The sequence below is a fragment of the Rhinopithecus bieti genome, unplaced genomic scaffold, assembly GCF_001698545.2.
Source record: "Rhinopithecus bieti isolate Rb0 unplaced genomic scaffold, ASM169854v2 scaffold_2453, whole genome shotgun sequence".
In the NCBI taxonomy this organism is placed as follows: Eukaryota; Metazoa; Chordata; class Mammalia; order Primates; family Cercopithecidae; genus Rhinopithecus; species Rhinopithecus bieti.
Genome location: NW_016804447.1, coordinates 6,800,591 through 6,817,323, shown reverse-complemented (window position 1 = coordinate 6,817,323; position 16,733 = coordinate 6,800,591). Strand labels below are relative to the sequence as shown.

At 38.2% G+C, this 16,733-nt stretch overlaps 1 protein-coding gene across 1 annotated transcript in view; it reads left to right on the top strand.

Moving 5' to 3' along the window:
* The window catches only part of NPHP3 (nephrocystin 3), a 47,260-nt gene that overhangs the window by 11,620 nt on the left and 18,907 nt on the right, over positions 1-16,733 (top strand). The window contains 9 exon segments of the mRNA XM_017868347.1: positions 3,407-3,563; positions 5,829-5,903; positions 7,286-7,459; positions 10,091-10,194; positions 11,182-11,296; positions 11,554-11,702; positions 12,170-12,262; positions 14,269-14,371; positions 14,819-14,901. Of these exon segments, the coding sequence (XP_017723836.1) occupies positions 3,407-3,563; positions 5,829-5,903; positions 7,286-7,459; positions 10,091-10,194; positions 11,182-11,296; positions 11,554-11,702; positions 12,170-12,262; positions 14,269-14,371; positions 14,819-14,901 (1,053 nt within the window).

The window sequence follows — 16,733 nt, the reverse complement described above, 5'->3', positions numbered from 1 at the left end:
AAAAATTACAGCATTAAAAAAAAAAAAACTTTCTGGGTGACAGAGCATGACCCTGTTTTAGAAACAAACCAAAAAAAACCCCTTACTTTTTAAATAAAACATTGTATACATTATATTTACCCTTTTAACATTTATTTTTCTTTTCCAATTTTAAACTCTTCTTGATGTTTTCCTCCCCATTTATTTCATATTTTATTACTTTTGCTTAGTAGTTTTCAGTTTATCTCCTTTTAGTAAAATTTTATATTGTACATTTTAAAAAATTTTATTCTTGTTAAATAAGGATTTAAATTTCTTAAATTTAATAATTTTAGTCTCTACTTTGGCTTTATTTTACTTAAACTTTTCCTATTCCAGCTGCTTATTATTTTATTACTTGTTTCTTTCATGCCTGTCAAGAGGTATGGCCGTGGGGATGGACTCCACACCACAAACGGGCTGTTGGAGCCTTTGTTTCTCTCAGATTGCGCCTTCACCCACCCCAGTGACTACCCCATCCTTCCCAAAAGATGAATCTGGAAAAGCCTCTCCGGAGCAGCTTGGAAGCTCCGTGGGGAAACACTTTCCTGGTCAATAACTATTCCCTGTGTGCAGATGGTATCCACAGAGTTATTTGAAGATAGTGTTCACTGGCTTCTCACACTATTCAGGTCTCTTACAAGAAATTATGAAACTCAAAATGCATGGTTTTGGGGTATGAAATGATTGGATTTGGAGCAGCTATGCTAACAACATGCTTAGTTGTAGGTGGGGAAGGTAGGCAGGAAGTCATGCTTAGTGAGGTGCACAGGCACTGTGCCTCTCAGTGTCACTGACCGGAGAAGGTGCATTAGAGGGAAATGGCCAGGCTCCTGCACTGCTTTTCCAGGGGTTCTTCTTTAATGCCTTTGATTTGACCCGCCTCCCTTCGTGGAAGGAGAAAAATCCTGGGAGAAATCTCCTACAATGAAGGATGGGAACTGAAATATGGCGAGTCCAGGAGAGGCTGGCTGAGTAGGAATATTCCAGATAAAGGTTTTAAAATGAGGAATTATTTGCCCATGATTGGCCCTCCTTCATTACATCAGCACCTTTGCTGGGCAGACCAGGCTCACTAAGAATGCTTGAACCTACGTAGAAGGAGTAGAAGGAGAGGTGCCTCTCCCTTCGCACAGCAGCACAGAGGGGCGACTGTGACTGGTTTTCCTCAGGGCATCATCAGTCTTTCTCAAGGGATGGGGAGGCCTCCGTGCCTAAGGGGTAGTTCAGTCACCTTTCAGGACTTCTTAGGCCCTATTATTGGTTTCAGGTTTTTTTTGTTTGTTTGTTTTACCAAATCGCCTATAGAGTTTCCTTATAGAATTTAGGCAAGTGGAAGCTCTTGTTTGTTCTATAATTGAACTTTCCTCATTATGCCTCAGCCTCACTGTTTTAACTCCTCCAGCCCCACAAAGCTGCATCTTCTCTAGCAGCTCCTCCCCTACATTTTTGTCTGCTCAGGCTACTTTCTGAAGGGATCTTAAAGTGCAGTTTATCAACATATTAGCTGGCCTGTCATACTGTCTAACTTCAGCAATTATCAACTCATGACCAGTTGTTTCATCTGTAGCATCTGCTTCCGTTCCACCAAATTATTTGAATAAAATCCCAGAGATCATATCATTTTATCTGAGCCCCATGGGTCAGTTTTGTAGGGAATGTTTTGAAATATGTACATGTGCCTGAGCAGCATTTGGTCTTCTAATGGGCCACAGACTTTTCCCCCAAAGCACTGACAGATGAATCATTGGAATTCCAAAATTCTATAGAACATGGTCAGAGTGATTTTAACATAGAAAACTTCTGTGGTTTGGGTAGAATGGATTGGCACAGAAATATACAATAGAATGTTTCTTAATTTTTAATATTTTGGGCTAGTAGTCTAATTTGCAAATTCTGAATCATATAGTATCACCCTTCTACACATACACACACATACCCCACACACAAAATTTGTTTCTCTAGACAACTTTCATTTAATGCTTTCTAGAAAGGGGAATTGGTTGCAGTGTCCTTTGTTGTGTAGAAAACCCCAGTAGATGTGGGCTGCGCGCCTTGACTCATGCCTGTAATCCCAGCACTTTGGGAGGCCAAGGTGAGAGGATCACTTGAGCCCAGGAATTCAGGACTTGCCTGGGCAACATGGTGAAACCCCATCTCTACAAAAAATACAAAAATTAGCTGGGCGTGGTGGCATGTGCTTGTGGGCCTAGCTACCCCGGAGGCTGAGGTGGGAGAATTGCTTGAGCCCAGGAGGTTGAAGCTGCAGTGAGCTGTGATTGTACCACTGCACACCAGGCTGGGTGACAGAGTAAACCCCAATCTAAAAAAAAAAAAAAAAAGAAAAAAGAGGGAGAGAAAGAAAGAAGGGAGGGAGAGAGAGAGAGAAATACCTCAGCAGATTATTAGTTCTAGGATTTTTTTTTCTAGAATTTTCATTAAAAATATAATTTTGGTTCCCTGTAACAAAGTTGTTTTTTGGAATTTTTTTTACCTTCACCTCAGTCAAGGTTTTTTCCAGTCATCCAACCTCTTCCAATCTGTCTCCAGATCTTTCTTGTAGTATATATATTGGGTATAAGGATTAGGGTCATTTATTAGATGAGAAAAGACTAAAAGAACTGGGAAAGAGAAAACTCTCAAAACTTTGGGGCTGCCATCCAAACAGAGAAGCTCCTCTCCTTCTATGTAGGTTCAAGAATTCTTAGTGAGCCTGGTCTGCCCAACAAGGGTGCTGATGTAATGAAGGAGGGCCAATCAAGAGCAAAGAATTCCTCATTTTGAAACCTTTATCTGGAATAAAGGCCTCTCCTGGACTTGCCATATTTCAGTTCCTATCTTCCATTGTAAGAGATTTCTCCTGTGATTCTGCCATGAAGTGAGGTGGGTCAAATTAAAAGCATTAAAAAGAACCCCTGGAAAAGCAGTACAGGAACCTGGCTGTTGCCCTGGATGGTGCCTGTGTACCTCCCCATGCATGACCTCCTGCCTACTTGTGTTAACATGGAAATTATACATTTTTAGATGGAATTTTGTTTGCCATCTATTTTCAAAGTCTCATGAGTCTAGTCCATTATTTTGAGCCAAGTTTAAGAGTGTTTTTGAGATCTTTTTTAGTTTTAAAAAATAAAGTTCTATGGGCTTTACAATTTAATGCATAATTTATTATATTTATGCTCACTATGGGTTAATGAATATATTATATTTTAAGACCAAGCTGGAAGAGAGCTGTAACACATCCAGTTTTGGAAAGCTTCACTTGTTCTGCAATTGGACCTTTTCTGGCCACTTGTCACTGTAGTAAAACTCCATTATTGATATAGGTTGATTAACTAACTGCTTGCTGCCACATGCAGTATAGCACACAAAATGCTGATTTCCAATCTAGCCTTTTATTGGAAGATTGTGAAGAAGCTTTTCTGAAAAACCCTGAAGGAAAACCTCGATTAATCTTTCATCGTTTGGAAGATGGAAAAGTCAGTTCTGACTCTGTCCAGCAATTGATTGATCAAGTTTCTAATCTAAACAAGACCAACAAAGCCAAGGTAAAATTCATAGGCATTTTTGAATAACACTCAGCTGAGGGAAAAACTGGAGCAAAGGCCATGAGATGGACATGAGCCTGGCATGTCTGGGCAGGGGAGAGAAACCCATGTGGCCGGAGCAGATAAGTGAGGGGAGGAGAAGGAGAGGGGACCTCATTGATTGTGAAGAACCTCAGAGGTCATTTTGAGGATATTGGCTTTTCACTTGGAGTGAGATTGGGTGCCATTGCAGGACTATAAGCAATAGAATGAGGACCGGCGTGATCATCTGACAGTCATCTTTTTGGCTGCCACGTTGAGAATAGGTGGTCATTCAGGGGGTAGTGTGCAGAGTCTCAGAGCCATTGCCGTTATCCAGGTGAGAGATGCTGGTGGCTCCAAGCAGGGTGGTGGTAGAGGAAATGATGAGAAGTGGTAGGATTCTGAATACATTTTGACAGTAGAGCCAATAGCATTTCTTAACAGATTGGTTGTGGGTTGTGAGAAAAAGAGAGAAATGAATCGCAAGTGTGGCTAGCACGAGTATGATCTGTATGATCAGATGGTATTTTGTGCTTTTCTTGCAAGCATAGAGTTCTTCTGTCTACTGACCAAGGATTAGTGTCAGGAGGAGATTTTTTTTTTTTTTTTTTAAGAGACAGAGTCTCACTCTGTCACCCAGGCCGGAGTGTGGTGGCATGTTCATAGCTCATTGAAGCCTCGGATTCCTGGACTCAGATATCAAGCAATCCTCCCACCTCAGCCTCTTGAGTAGCTGGGACTATAGGCAGGGGCCACCATGCCTGGCTACTTTGTTAACATTTTTATAGAGATGGGGTCTCATTATGTTGTCCATGCTGCAGGAGGAGACTTTTTATAGTGACTTTTCCTGAGAGCATTGGGGAAAACAAAAGCTGATGATGGGATGAGAGAAATTTGATCATTCCTAGATGCATGTTGGGATAATTTTAGAATAGATATTATAGGCTTTTTATTACTGTACATGGAGGCAACTTGGTAAATGTCTGTAGTTAATGTCAATAATACAATTGAAAACAATTCTAGGATTTTTACAGTTTTCACTTCCCTGTGCCCAGCCAGGAAATAAAATCAAATATGAATACAAGCATTTTTCTTTCCATCATTTAGTATTGAAAAGATAGCTTGAGACCAGCATGCCATATAAAACTAAAGAGGCTAAGACAAAAAGGAAGTGCATTTTAATTATCATTTCCAGACCCATTTCATTCTTTAATTATTGTAGTATCAAGTAGTCCACTAGGTCCCACAAAAAAAGATATTTATCTTTTTTATTCTGTGTATTCTATAACCTTTACTTTTAAAAAATTAGTATGCTAGAAGGATGAGTTTATTTTATAAAATAGGAGTGAAATAAGGTCTCCCTACCATGATTATAAATGTAAATGGAGGGTGAATCTCCATGCTTGTTCACTTGGTATTTATTGTAAAATCATTGCCTTATTCTCATTTTATCAAATATTATTAGTAGCAGTACACATGTTCTTACAGATTGGGCGTTCTTCTTTCAGCAGACTCAGTAAGACTACATAGTAAAATACTATTTTGCTTTTGTCTTTTGTAGAATTATAGTTTTATTGACATAAAATTGTATTTTGATGCATTTTGAAGGGTAAATATATTGAGTGGTGTGGAAATACATAAGAGAAAATTTGGAGACAGGGCAAAAAAATGTATAATTCTTTTTATTTATTTATTTATTTTTTTGAGACGGAGTCTCACTCTGTCGCCCAGGCTGGAGTGCAGTGGTGGGATCTCCGCTCACTGCAAGCTCCGCCTTCCGGGTTCATGCCATTCTCCTGCCTCAGCCTCCCGAGTAACTGGGACTACAGGCATCCGCCACCACGCCCGGCTAATTTTTTGTATTTTTAGTAGAGATGGGGTTTCACCGTGTTAGCCAGGATGGTCTCGATCTCCTGACCTCGTGATCCACCCACCTCACCGCCTCCCAAAGTGCTGGGATTACAGGCATGAGCCACCGCACCTGGCCTACTTCTTGTTTTGTTGCTCCATTTTTCACACTAAATCCCTTATGTGACCTTGGACAAGTTACTGTGCCTCAGTTTACTCTTCTATAAAATGGGGATAATAATAGTATCTCCCTCCTCAGATTGTTGTGAAGATAAATTAGCTAATATGTGTTAAATATTTAGAATAGTTCCTGTCACATAAGCACTATAAAAGTGTTTACCACCACTTCTTTCTGATATTATGGTTTTCTCATTGTTCTTAAATGATTTTATCCAGATCATTGATCACTCAGGAGATCCTGCAGAAGGAGTATATAAAACTTACATTTGTGTAGAAAAGATTATTAAACAGGTAAATATGCATTCTCTGTAAGATTTCATCTAAAATATTTTAAGATCGCTTTCTATAAAATTGAATTTTCCAGAGAAAACCACTTGCTTGTCTTTTTGAACACAGTGCCTGAGGAAGGCGCTATTGTTTCTGTTGGGAGTCCATCCTGTGGTATGTTCTTAGCATTACTAGGATCATGTATTAATATCTTTCCCTCTGATCTATCTCACAGGACTATTTGATGCTTCAATACCTAAGTGTAAAACATATTACAGAAGCGCTAGCTAAAAACTGTTTGAGAGAAAGTGTTCATTTTATTCAATAGGGAGGCTCTTCTGTGTACCCTTTGAGTTTTTATATATGAGGAAAGTCCCTTTCAGGTTTTCCCACCATGTTATCCCTAACAGAAGAGGAGGATGAAAGCATGCCTCCAGGGGGGATGAGAACATGGCCCAGGGAGGGGCCTTAAGCTGGAAGTCTTTATGAAGTTTCATGTGCTGTCTTGAAAATTTATGTGAGTTATATATTCTGCCTGATATTATGTCTATGTTTGTGTTTAATATAAAAAATAATTTAAAATTATGTATTAGAAAAAATAGTAATAATGATTATTTATTACTCCCCTCTTCCTCAAACAGAATGGGCACAGTGGGAAGATGTACCATGTTTAGCCTGTGGTTGCCCACACCTTCTGACACATCCCCCAGGCATCCAGGGACCCTATTTGAGAAGTAGGAAGTATGAAGATTTATTATTAGAGAAAGAGAGTGAGCCCCAAAATGATATGACCTCTGGCAGCACATTTGATATGGTATATGGTATTCTCTAGTATGACGGTTGTCTTTATCAAATTCATCTTCACAATCTTGTGAATTTTAGGACCAAGATAAATAAAATTCATTGAGCAGAAAGAATGGCAGCAAGTGAAAGTAAATATACTTAACATCATTAGTGCTTGAAAGAGAACATATTTTCAGTAACTTAATATAAAGACTAAGTATGACAGCAGAGATACTTGAGATCAAGAAATCACATCTTAGTAATTCAATTCTTATAACATATTTCCTAGTCGTTAGTACTTTATAACTATTCACCAGCCAGATTCAACCAAAGATGTTGAGTAACATTTTTCAAGAAACAAATTCCATGGGATTCAAAATATTCCTTTAATTTTATTTTATAAAAGAGGTATTCATTTCTATTACTTTAATATTTTTATTTCTTTTGTTTTAAATTAGAGATTTTTTATAGTTATAAGTTTATTCTTGTAGGTGTTATACAAGGGCCATATGTTTGAACTTGCCCTCCCGAAAGTAGGTGAAGCCCACTTTGGGCCTGGGTGCCCCCGCTGTAAGATCTTTATTTTCTTCATTCATTTTTGTGTGGTTGTTCTTTGTGTTCAGGATATACTGGGTTTTGAGAACACAGACCTGGAGACTAAGGATTTGGGCAGTGAGGATTCCATTCCAGAAGAAGATGATTTTGGTGATGTTCTGTGGGACATACATGATGAACAAGAGCAAATGGAAACTTTTCAGCAGGCTTCTAATTCAGCCCATGAGTTGGGATTTGAGAAAGTAAGTGCTTGGAGTATTAGTCTAACAAAGATCTGTCATCACTTAAAGGCTGTATTGTGATTTTATTTTCATCTAAATATAGTTAAGGTTTATGATTATTCTAGTTGTCTAATCTCATGGCTTGATTATCCATGTTGAGACATGCTTAGGTTTATGTCATAAGAAAGATAGATTCAAATATGCTTATAGACCAAACATTTTTAGTTACAGACCAAAATTTATCAACCACATGTTTATTATGCCACCATCTGCAACTCACTCAGACTAGAATTAGGATAGCTAGGAAACTTGATAAGGATACTATGGCTGAGGCCTGGTGCAGTGGCTCACGCCTGTAATCCCAACACTTCGGGAGGCTGAGACAAGCAGATTGCTTTAAGCCCAGGAGTTTGAAACTAACCTGAGCAACATGGCAAAACCTTGTTTCTACAAACAATAGAAAAATTAACCAGGCATATGGTATGCACCTGTAATCCCAGCTACTAGGGAAGCTGAGGTGGGAGGATCAATTGAGCACAGGAGGTCAAGGCTGAAGTGAGCCATGACCATACCCCTGCACCCCAGCCTGGGCAACAGAGCAAGACCCTGTCTTAAAAAAAAAAAAAAAAAGATAAGAAAAATGAATAGGAAGAGTATCTGTTCTCCAATTCTTGACTCAAAATATTACATTCAGAAAACAAACCATAGTAGTTCATGAAATAGGCAGATAAGTCCTTCTTTATCAGTCTTATCAACATCCTTAAATATCTAAACAAATTATTAGAACTTGAGGTATACAATGAAGTCTATGTGCAAGTTCAAAAAAATTTAATACTTAATAGTTAAAAATTAATGTAAGAACTAATATTTTAAAGAATATTATAGTAGCTAATACTAACAGTTGTATTTTTACAGAACTTTTAAAATTTAGACTGTCAATGTCCTGATTCCATCATTTACTAACTAGATTTTTCAAGTTACTTGGCCACTCTAAAGTTTGACTTTCTTGGCTGTAAAATGAGAATAACTAATAGTAACTACCTCATGGGTACTTGTTGCAAGGATTAAACCAGATAATGCACATGAAGTGCTTAGCACAGTACCTGATACATGATAAATGTTAGTCGTTATTTTATGAGAAGTATTGCTATTGTTATTTTATAAATTAAGAAACTGTGGTTCAGATTATGGTTTGCCTAAGAGTACACAGTGAGTAGATTGCAGATCTGGGAGTTGAACCTAGTTCTTTTCTGGCTTCAGATCCATGGTTTTTCTTTTATAGCCAGGGGTCTGAACTTGGGAAGAATGGATCCTATAAATGGACTTCCTGTGGGACCAAGAACTAAGTCATTAGGACTTAGAGGTAGTAAATCAAGACTTTCTTTGCTCCTTCAGAAGAATCATTTCTATTCAAATTATTTGAGTTCCTGGGGAATATATTCTTTAGAGATATAATTTTTCTGCTTGTTAATTAAATATAAGAAGTAGAAAAATTGATTGAAAACCTATACCAAGTGATTCATTGTAGTTGCTGGAGAATTGTGCTATTCTAAAGCTAGCCTAAAGCTGGCTGCAAACTACTTGCTATACACTTTTTAAAATTCCTCATCAGCTATCACTTCACTGGTACACTGAAGAAAAACTCAAGTCTCAAGATAACTTTTGAAACTCCTTAATAAGTACTAAGATATTTTGGTTTTGTGTGTGTCCTTTTAGCTTTGAACCAGTTTTGGGTTTCTGGGGAAAGCTTGGGAAATAGGAATTCTTGGACTTTACACCGAACTCACTTAGTTTCAGAAAGATCTCAGGCAGCCTAGGCTAACCTGATTCTCGGGCAGGTTGGGAGACTCCAAGTCCCCACACAAAACCTCTTATTTGGACCTTTTCTCAGCAACCCCCGGAAACTAAGGTGATTCCCAGAACAGGTGTTTATTCCTCTGACCAGGAGATCTAGGTCGCCTGCCAGTACCTTCAAGGTCTTCTGCAATATTTTCTGTGGTTTGGGGGCTACAGTGAGCTCCCTGAAACATTCTGCAAACATTTGAGTGTTGCAAAACCCCACAGGGACCTGAAATGTTGTCCTTTACCCATTAATTTGCAGCAATACTATGTGTAGAAGAAATCGTGGCCCATTCTTTTTATTTATTTATTTTTTTTTTCGAGACGGAGTCTTGCTCTGTCACCCAGGCTGGAGTACAGTGGCGCGATCTCGGCTCACTGCAAGCTCCGCCTTCTGGGTTCACACCATTCTCCTGCCTCAGCCTCCTGAGTAGCTGGGACTACAGGCGCCCGCCACCACGCCCGGCTAATTTTGTTTTTGTATTTTTAGTAGAGATAGGGTTTCACCATGTTAGCCAGGATGTTCTGGATCTCATGACCTCGTGATCCGCCCGCCTCGGCCTCCCTAAGTGCTGGGATTACGGGTGTGAGCCACCGCGCCCGGCTGATTGAGGCCCGTTCTTAGTTTACTAGTTCAGTCATGGTTTTGGCAGCCATAAAAATAGCCAGTTATGAGGGTGCTGTCAACTAAAAGTAGATTTCATTTTCTCACGGAGCTTTTCTCCAGTATTTTCAGAGAATAATCAGAAGTTGACTCTTCAGTAGTCTCAGAGGCATGTGCTTCCTTACAATGTAAATTCATTTTTTTTCTAGTATTACCAGCGCCTTAATGATCTAGTGGCAGCACCAGCCCCGATTCCACCTCTTCTGGTGTCTGGAGGACCAGGTTCTGGAAAGTCTCTTCTTTTATCCAAGTGGTATGATGCAGTGCAATTAAATTATTGTTGTCATTGTTTGAATTACTGAATCTATTCAACAAAATGTATTGCATGCCTGCCTTCCTGCGTGGCCTACAATAAACATTAACAAAGTACAAATGAATAAAATAATAGGTTCATGCCCTGAAATGCATAGAATTTGGATGTCAGAGAGAAGACACAGAATGAGAAAGCAATAGGAAGCATGAACATTCATGATTATGTACATAAATCACATAGGTAACAGCTATGGGAGTGCTATGTAAGGAAGTGATCATATGTGACATAACATGTCATATAACACATATGACATGTTAAGTGGATTGTCGAGTAATGTGCCTTTATTTTTAATTATTGCCTTTATTTAAAAGTTTCATTGGGATTTTAAATATTGGAAACAAGACAAAAGCAGACTAGTTAGAGTGAAATACATTCTACAGAACATCAAAATTAAGGATAACCTTTACTATGAATGCAATCTAGTTCTTCAAATTATGGACTAAGGTTCATATAAGCTAATAAACTTTATTCTTTCATTATGTTATTTAAAACAAGCAGTAAAATACTTTCTTTCATTCATAATTATTTACATTGAAGGGTTAGCATATGTAGTTGTTTCCTTTTATTACCCTTTTAAAGTTATGTTTGGAAAATAATATTTTGTACCTAACAAATTTTCCTCTAGTAGGAATTTTAATTAAAAGTTAATGCTTATTTTACTAATACCTTACCCTTATATGTAAAGTACTTTGGTTTATGTTAATTAACATCTATTTGTAATTAAAATGAATCTGCAATTTTTTAAAAGATTATTTAGAAGGATCTAAAAGTGGAGTAAAACAGAAACTTCCATATTTATTTAAAAGTAACAGACCATCTGATTCTTCAATTAGGCAACATTTGATATTTACTGCATTGTGAATTCTTTTTTTATTGACAGTCAAGGAACTTTATCAGTTTTATAAAAGTGCTGCCTTTTTCTTTTAGGATTCAATTACAACAGAAGAATTCCCCCAACACACTGATTCTTTCCCATTTTGTGGGAAGGCCCATGTCGACCAGCTCAGAGTCCTCCTTGATTATTAAACGACTAACTCTAAAGGTATAGTATTCCATTTTTTGGAATTACAGAATTTTATTTAGATTCAGAAATTGTTGGGACTAATAAGTACCTACTGGTAAACTGATTTTCAGTATTAACCACCTGTTCTGGTTTTGTATTAGGTTAAAAATAATATTCGATACAATCAGATCCTCTTGGTGACTTGATTTGGGTTTATAAAAAACTGAGAATAGCTCTGTAACTACTTCAGTAACTATGTGTAACTACTTCAGTTTGTGTATGTTCTTATCTTGTAGTTGATGCAGCACTCTTGGTCAGTCTCTGCTCTGACACTGGATCCTGCTAAGCTTCTGGAAGAATTTCCACGTTGGCTGGAAAAACTGTCTGCTCGTCATCAAGGCAGCATCATCATTGTTATTGATTCTATAGATCAAGTTCAGGTACCGTTTTCTATTTGTTACCTATTGATACACTCAGAAAGAGATGCAAATTCAGTAATAGCTAGATCAGGCATTTAAATTATATGTTTGTGAGAAGAAAATATGATGTTATTTTTTATATTTCTTCTTTATTTCTAGGGAGGAAACATGGATTTAAAAAATATATTGTATGTCCACAGACACTAATATTTTATTGACAAAGACCAACTGAATTTACACAATTAGCAAAGACTATGAGTTTTGACATATTTTTAGGGCCTTGACATTTCCTGACATGTCCAGAGTTCAACTGGTGATAATAATGTTTGCTACTTGTTCTTTTAAAATTCTAAAATAAATCACCCCAAAATAAGATTTTTGTCCTTAATAAGATAAACTTAATGAGAATTTCATTTTATTTGGGCAGCTATTATTGGATTGTTTTGAAATATTTTGATTAATAGATTGAATTTTGTTTTATATTTTAAGCAAGTTGAAAACACATGAAATGGCTGATAGATCCACTGCCAGTGAATGTAAGAGTAATTGTTTCTGTGAATGTAGAAACATGCCCTCCAGCATGGAGGTACGATGCCAACTTTAGTTCTTTCAGAGTACATGAAATGTTTTAAGTACAAACAAGGAAAGGTTTTAAATATGCATTTATGGTTTTCATGTTTTTTATGTAACTTGCAGCGAGGATGGGGAGAAGTGGGTGAATTTATGAAAAAAAAAATCTATAGGTTTTGGGGCTGGGCGCGATGGTGTGAGCCTGTAATCCTAGCACTTTGGGAGGCCAAGGCAGGCAGATAACTTGGAGCAAGCAGTTTGAAAACAGCCTGGCCAACATAGTGAAACCCTGTCTCTAGAAAAAATACAAAAATGAGCTGGGCATGGTGGTGCATGCCTATAATCCCAGCTACTTGGAAGGCTGAGAAAGGAGAATTACTTGAACCTGGGAGGCAGGCAGAGGTTGCAGTAAAGCAGAGATCGTGCCACTGCACTTCAGCCTGGGTGACAGAGGGAGACCCTGTCTCCAAAAAAAAAAAGGATTTGGTGGGAGGTTAGATAGATCTGGGATGCAAGGGAAAAAGAAAGAGCCAGGATGATGATTCTGGAGTTTCTGACTTAAGAAATTAATTAATGTAGCTTCATGAACTGAAATAGGAAACACGGAGGACAGGCAGGTTGTGGGGAAAAGGTGATGAATTTAGTTTTTAATCATGGTTAGTTTGAGTAGCTCCACATAACAATGTCTAGTAGGCAGTTAAATTTATAGATGAGGAAAATAGAGAAAAGGCTGGGCTGGGAATAATAGACACCTGTTATTTTGAAATGCAAGCTCACTTTAATGGTCCTTTAAAAAGTAGTAGAGTGGCTGGGCACAGTGGCTCACACCTGTAATCCCAGCACTTTGGTAGGTCAGGGCGAGTGGATCACCTGAGGTCAGGAGTTCGAGACCAGCCTGACCAACATGGCGAAACCTGTCTCTACTAAAAATACAAAAATTAGACAGGCGTGGTGGTGGGCACTCGTAATCCCATCTACTTGGGAGGCTAGGGCAGAAGAATCACTTGAACCCAGGAGGCGGAGGTTGCCGTGAGCTGAGATCACACCACTGTACTCCAGCCTGGGCAACAAGAGTGAAACTCTGTCTCAAAAAACAAATGGCTGGGTGCAGTGGCTCATGCCTGTAATCACAACACTTTGGGAGGCCGAGACAGGTGGATCACAAGGTCAGGAGTTCAAGACCAACCTGGCCAACAGTGAAACCCCATCTCTACTAAAAGTACAAAAAATTAGCCGGGCATGGTGGTGGGTGCCTGTAATCCTAGCTATTTGGGAGACTGAGGCAGGAGAATCACTTGAACCTGGGAAGTGGAGGTTGCAGTCAGCCGAGATCGCACTACTGCACACCAGCCCGGGCAATAGTACGAGACTCCACCTCAGAAAAAAAAAAAAAAAAAAGTAGTAGAGCAATTGGATCACATGGAACAGTGTTTCTCAACCTGTTTTGCTCCTATAAGGAACCTTTTTAGACATTTTATTTGTAAATTGCCTCCCCCAAGAAATTTTAATGCCACACACATACTGTGTATCAGCTTGTATATATAAATGGATACATGTGTCTCTGTGTACTTTATACATAAAAAGAGTAAGCTTAACTCCCCCACAAATCCAATTTTCACTACCACATCGAGAATGTTATGTTGTAATAGTTCAATTTCAATTGCATTACAAGTGCTTGTGGACAATAATTGTGTCTGGTGCCACTCCTGATAGATACTCATACCTATGCTTAGTTTTACTGATAGTATGGAATATAGAACTAGAAATGTTTGCCACATAACTATCTAAAGTATATACTGTTTATTTTATAACTTTGTTGTGATTCATTGCTGAAAGTAATGATACACATGTTAGAATGAGTGAGATATATTAATTACTTAATATGATTAATAGACATTAGTTTTGCTTATTTTACAAAAGCAGTATAAAAAGTTAATTCCTGTGGTGGATTTTAAATTGTGTTGTGGGTAATTACAGTTCTTGTATTATTAAAATTTCATTTTTCTTTTCTTTAAATAAAAGGTTGTGGCCTACACTTCATCTTGATCCCTTAAGTCCAAAAGATGCAAAATCTGTTATAATTGCAGAATGCCACTCTGTAGACATTAAATTGAGTAAAGAGCAGGTGTGTATTTTTAATTTTGATGCAATCTTTTACTCTTTCTTATCTTTCCTATGAAACATCTTATATGAGACTTAAAATTCAATGTAGGGGATCTGTTATAAGGAAAACTAGAGTTTAGTAATGACTTTGGTAAATGTATTGCCTCTTAAACTAATGACAGGTAGAAAAGAAGCAATAAAAAGATGTTGGTCTTAAGGTTTACTTTACTATATAGTATTAAGCAGGTATTTTAAAAGCAAAAAAGCATTTTCCTACTGGCCACATCTGTGGTCTGCAGTTGGAAGGCTGACCACAGGCGAGGATCCACCATGCAAGGTGTGATGTCACGGATGGCAGCAATGGTGTTACTTCTGTTGGGGTATTTGTTGATGGCTGGATAGTAAAGACCGCTTAATTCCAGGGTGGTTTTTGTGTTTCTGTTTTGTTTTTCTTGGTAAACTGGTGCAGGAGAAGAAGCTGGAACGACACTGTCGTTCTGCTACAACCTGCAATGCCCTTTATGTCACCCTTTTCGGCAAAATGATCGCGTGGTAAGTGTTGGTTATTTTACATGATCTTCTGCATGTTTTGTGATTGCTGCAGACCCTTTCTCACCCTGCAAAACTGCGAACCAATCACTACACTGGTCTCTTGAGCCACTCAGATTTTATTTGAATAGTGATACTAACATTTGTGAGAACATGGCTTACAGGTGAAGATTGAGTACCTACTGCCCATGATTGTCAGAACTTGATAGATTTGTCTAATTTTCTTCACACTAATCTGTTCCCTATTGGAGGTTGCAAAAGAAAGCCATCCTCACCCTCATTTGTGGCCCCTAGCTTTGGGAAAGTGAAGGAAACAACTGAGGGTTAGAATATTATTTCAGGTGTCTTTGAATATCAGGAGGTAGATATAGATACGAATTTTTAATTGTCTCTGTTCTCAAGTCCCGATAAACTTTTATTATAAAATAGTTTTATTTTAGATATCCATTAGTAATCTGCCTTTAGATTAGATAAGCATTAGGGTATCACTACTTTTATTTCCTCAGTATAGCTTTACCCTATTCTATCTATTCTCAACCATTAGAATGTTTTACTACTTTTATTTCTTCTTCAGTATAGCGTCACTCTACTTTGTCTTTTCTCAATCTGCGGTAAAAAAAAAAAAAAAAAAGATTAATACATTTTTTGTTACTCATTGCAATAGATGGCAATTCTAGCACACATATTTCCAGACATTGAATCTAGTACTTCTTGTCTCTTTATTCCATGATCTCGTCTTCAGCACCAAATTTGAAATTAAAAAATCTTCTGAAACTTTACATTGCCCACAATATTTCATCTTTGTTTTTGTTTTTGAGACAGTGTCTCACTCTCTGTTGCCCAGGCTGGAGAGCAGAGGCTCGATCTCGGCTCACTGCAACTTCTGCCTCCCAGACTCAAGCGATCCTCCCACCTCAGCCTCTTGAATATCTGGGACTACAGGAGCACACCACCATGCCTGGCTAATTTTTGTATTTTTAGTAGAGGCGGCGTTTTGCTATGATTGCCAGGCTGGTCTTGAACTCCTGGGCTCAAGCAGTCCACCTGCTTAGCCTCCCAAAGTGCTGGGATTACAGCCTGTGAGCCACTGTGCCCAGGCTGCCTGTGATATTTCCACCGTCCTTTTCCACTGTTAGTTGTGGCAACACATCTGGCCTCTGTGAACATAAGTGATACAATGAGTATGATTCAGGAGTGTGAGTCATTTTTCATACATTTAATAATGTTCATTGAAAGTATCTTTTATTGTTTTTATTTTTGAAAGTACCTATTTTTTTTCTCTTTTTTTTTTATTTTATTTTTTATTATACTTTAAGTTCTAGGGTACATGTGCATAACGTGCAGGTTTGTTACATATGTATATTTGTACCATGTTGGTGTGCTGCACCCATCAACTCGTCAGCACCCATCAATTCATCATTTATATCATGTATAACTCCTGAATGCAATCCCTCCCCCCTCCCCCATCCCCATGATAGGCCCCGGTGTGTGATGTTCCCCTTCCCGAGTCCAAGTGATCTCATTGTTCAGTTCCCACCTATGAGTGAGAACATGCAGTGTTTGGTTTTCTGTGCTTGTGATAGTTTGCTAAGAATGATGGTTTCCAGTTGCATCCATGTCCCTACAAAGGACGCAAACTCATCCTTTTTTATGGCTGCATAGTATTCCATGGTGTATATGTGCCACATTTTCTTAATCCAGTCTGTCACAGATGGACATTTGGGTTGATTCCAAGTCTTTGCTATTGTGAATAGTGCCGCAATAAACATACGTGTGCATGTGTCTTTGTAGTAGAATAATTTATAATCCTTTGGGTATATACCCAGTAGTGGGAT